The sequence below is a fragment of the Cryptomeria japonica genome, chromosome 7 (genome assembly GCF_030272615.1).
Source record: "Cryptomeria japonica chromosome 7, Sugi_1.0, whole genome shotgun sequence".
In the NCBI taxonomy this organism is placed as follows: Eukaryota; Viridiplantae; Streptophyta; class Pinopsida; order Cupressales; family Cupressaceae; genus Cryptomeria; species Cryptomeria japonica.
The window spans coordinates 131322077-131324424 of NC_081411.1; the positions used below are offsets into that span (position 1 = coordinate 131322077).

A 2348-nucleotide genomic window follows, 5' to 3' on the forward strand; every position below is an offset into this window, starting at 1 on the left:
AAGAATATAAAGATGGTTACCCCCACTACAAACAACATGATAAGAAGGTATAAGCTCATGTAAGAATAAGATATAATAAAACTCATAAGCATTAAGATAAACATACATACATACAATCTTAATATACTAACAATGATATACATTTGACTAACACTAAAAATATGAACATATAATTGAAAGTTATTTTGTTTAGACTTCACACTGAAAATTATGAACATTTTATTAAGTGTGAATTAGAAATTAATTTATTTTTTTCAATTTGTTTTATGAAATATCAAGAAAATTCAACCATAGATATATTACAATCAACCTAATATGAAGAAATTACTAATAAGAAATTAGACAAACAAAGGTTGCATGCTAGTTCACACTGCACTCCTCAAATACTAGTAATAATATTATTATTTTTTATAGTTATACATTTATACTTTCAGTGAAACGGAGATACCCGCAAGGTCGTACTTTCAACTGCGACGAAGACCATATACTTCATCTTATTTCACTATACTACTAATATATCCATCCTGTCTTCGAATTAAGATCCAAAGACTAAAGCACAGCTAATATCCATGTGGGTACGATCTCATCTGATTAAGAAGAGGAAGCCACAGGTAAAACATGACTGTAAAGAATACACTCTCGGACGTTCTCACGAATCTTAATAAAGCGTCGAAGCAGGCACTCTCGAGTAAACCCAGCCTTTTCGAGCACCTTCTGCGAAGGCAGATTCTCAGGCAGCACCATGGCTTCTATGCGTGTCAGTCCAGGAAGATCAGAGAACCCAGCCAGTATAGCCCGCATGACAGCTTCAGTAGCAATGCCTATGCCCCAGTAGTTGCTGCTAACAGCATAGCCCAACTCGGCACGACAGCTATGAATTCCAGTGCCCTGTCTGAGCAGAACATGACCCACGGCCTTATCATTAATGCAGATGGCCCTGAACCACGGGTGAGGGATTATCACAGTCGTCAGAAATTGCCTCGCGTTTTCTATGTTGGGAAATGTTTCCCAAGTCATAAAGCGGGTTACTGCATCGTCTCCCGCCCATCCAAAGAAGTCATCGAGGTCAGTCTCGCGGAAAGGGCGTAGCGTGAGTTGCAGGGTTTCCGAGGCTCCTGGCGTGTAGCCGTGCAGCTGCTTCAAACCATTGTGAAGCAACGTCAGGTTTGCACACACAATGTTGCGGATTGACTCCATGGTTGTGGATATTAATTTCAGGGCGGTGTCATGAGATGTGTGTCGGGGATTGGTTTTTGTAGGCATGGGGAACTATTGCTACTTCTCTGATGTTGAATATCTCATCTTTTTGCATGTGGTCGGCATGGTTGCGAAAGTGATCAATGAAAACCGACCACAATTGCAGTGTACTTACCTGAAACTAGACTACTGATTAAAACAGCTTGCTATGTCCTTCCCTTAAAATTAACGCACATTTGAAGATTTAGACTCTCCTCTGCTCCACCCAAAAAAGTAGCAGAAGTTTGCAAGGAGATATATATTTCATGTTGCTGATTGATGATTATTCTAGGATGGTGTGGGTTACTTTCTTGAGGGAGAAGTTTGAAGCTATAGACAAGTTCAAGATTTTCAAGGTTATGGTTGAGAGAGAGACAACTTTGAAGCTAAAGTGTCTGAGATCCGATAGAGGTGGTGAATTCACTTCTAGTGAGTTCAATACATTTTGGGAAGACGATGGGATAAGAAGACAGTCGTCTGCTTTGAGAACCCCTCAACAAAATAGAGTTGTGGAAAGTAAGAACAAAACCATTCAGGAAACTTCTAGGACAATGATGTTGGAGGGAAATGTTCTGCATGCCTATTGGAGAGAAGCTGTGAGTACTGTTGTTTACACTCTTAACTGAGTGCATATCAAAGGTGATATTAGTAAGACTCCTTATAATTTATGGTTTGGTCATGCTCCTACCATTAAATATTTTAGAATTTTCGAAAGTAAATGTTATATCAAGAAGGATGAATATCTAGGAAAGTTTGATGCTAGATGTGATGAAGGATTATCTCTTGGTTATTATACCAAAAGTAAGGCCTACTGATGTTATAATAAGAGACTGAGGAAGATAGTTGAGAGTGAAAATGTCAGGGTTGATGAACGAAATGAGAGACAATAAAAATATTGCTGATATGTTCAGATGACTAGAGTGACAATACAAACAATGGGAAGAAACTTCAAACTCAAAATCAAGTCCAAATCATTTCGGAGAATACAGTGTCTCAAGGAGAAGGGACTAGTGCAAGTGCCAATGAAAGAACACAAGAGTATGAAATTTAAGAAAATCCTAAGACTCCCAGGTATGTAAGGTTGAATCATTCTAAAAATTAGACCATAAGAG

General features: G+C 38.5%; 1 protein-coding gene across 1 annotated transcript; it reads right to left on the reverse strand.

The window, feature by feature from the left end:
• Positions 1-591: 591 nt before the first annotated feature.
• On the reverse strand, positions 592-1197 carry LOC131856513 (uncharacterized). The gene has a single exon (XM_059208328.1). The coding sequence runs from the start codon at positions 1195-1197 to the stop codon at positions 592-594; it is 606 nt and encodes a 201-aa protein (XP_059064311.1).
• Between the last annotated feature and the right edge of the window lie 1151 nt (positions 1198-2348).

Excerpts from the sequence above, each read along its gene's own strand:
- LOC131856513 (XM_059208328.1), bottom strand. The coding sequence starts at position 1,197 with ATGGAGTCAATCCGCAACATTGTGTGTGCAAACCTGACGTTGCTTCAC.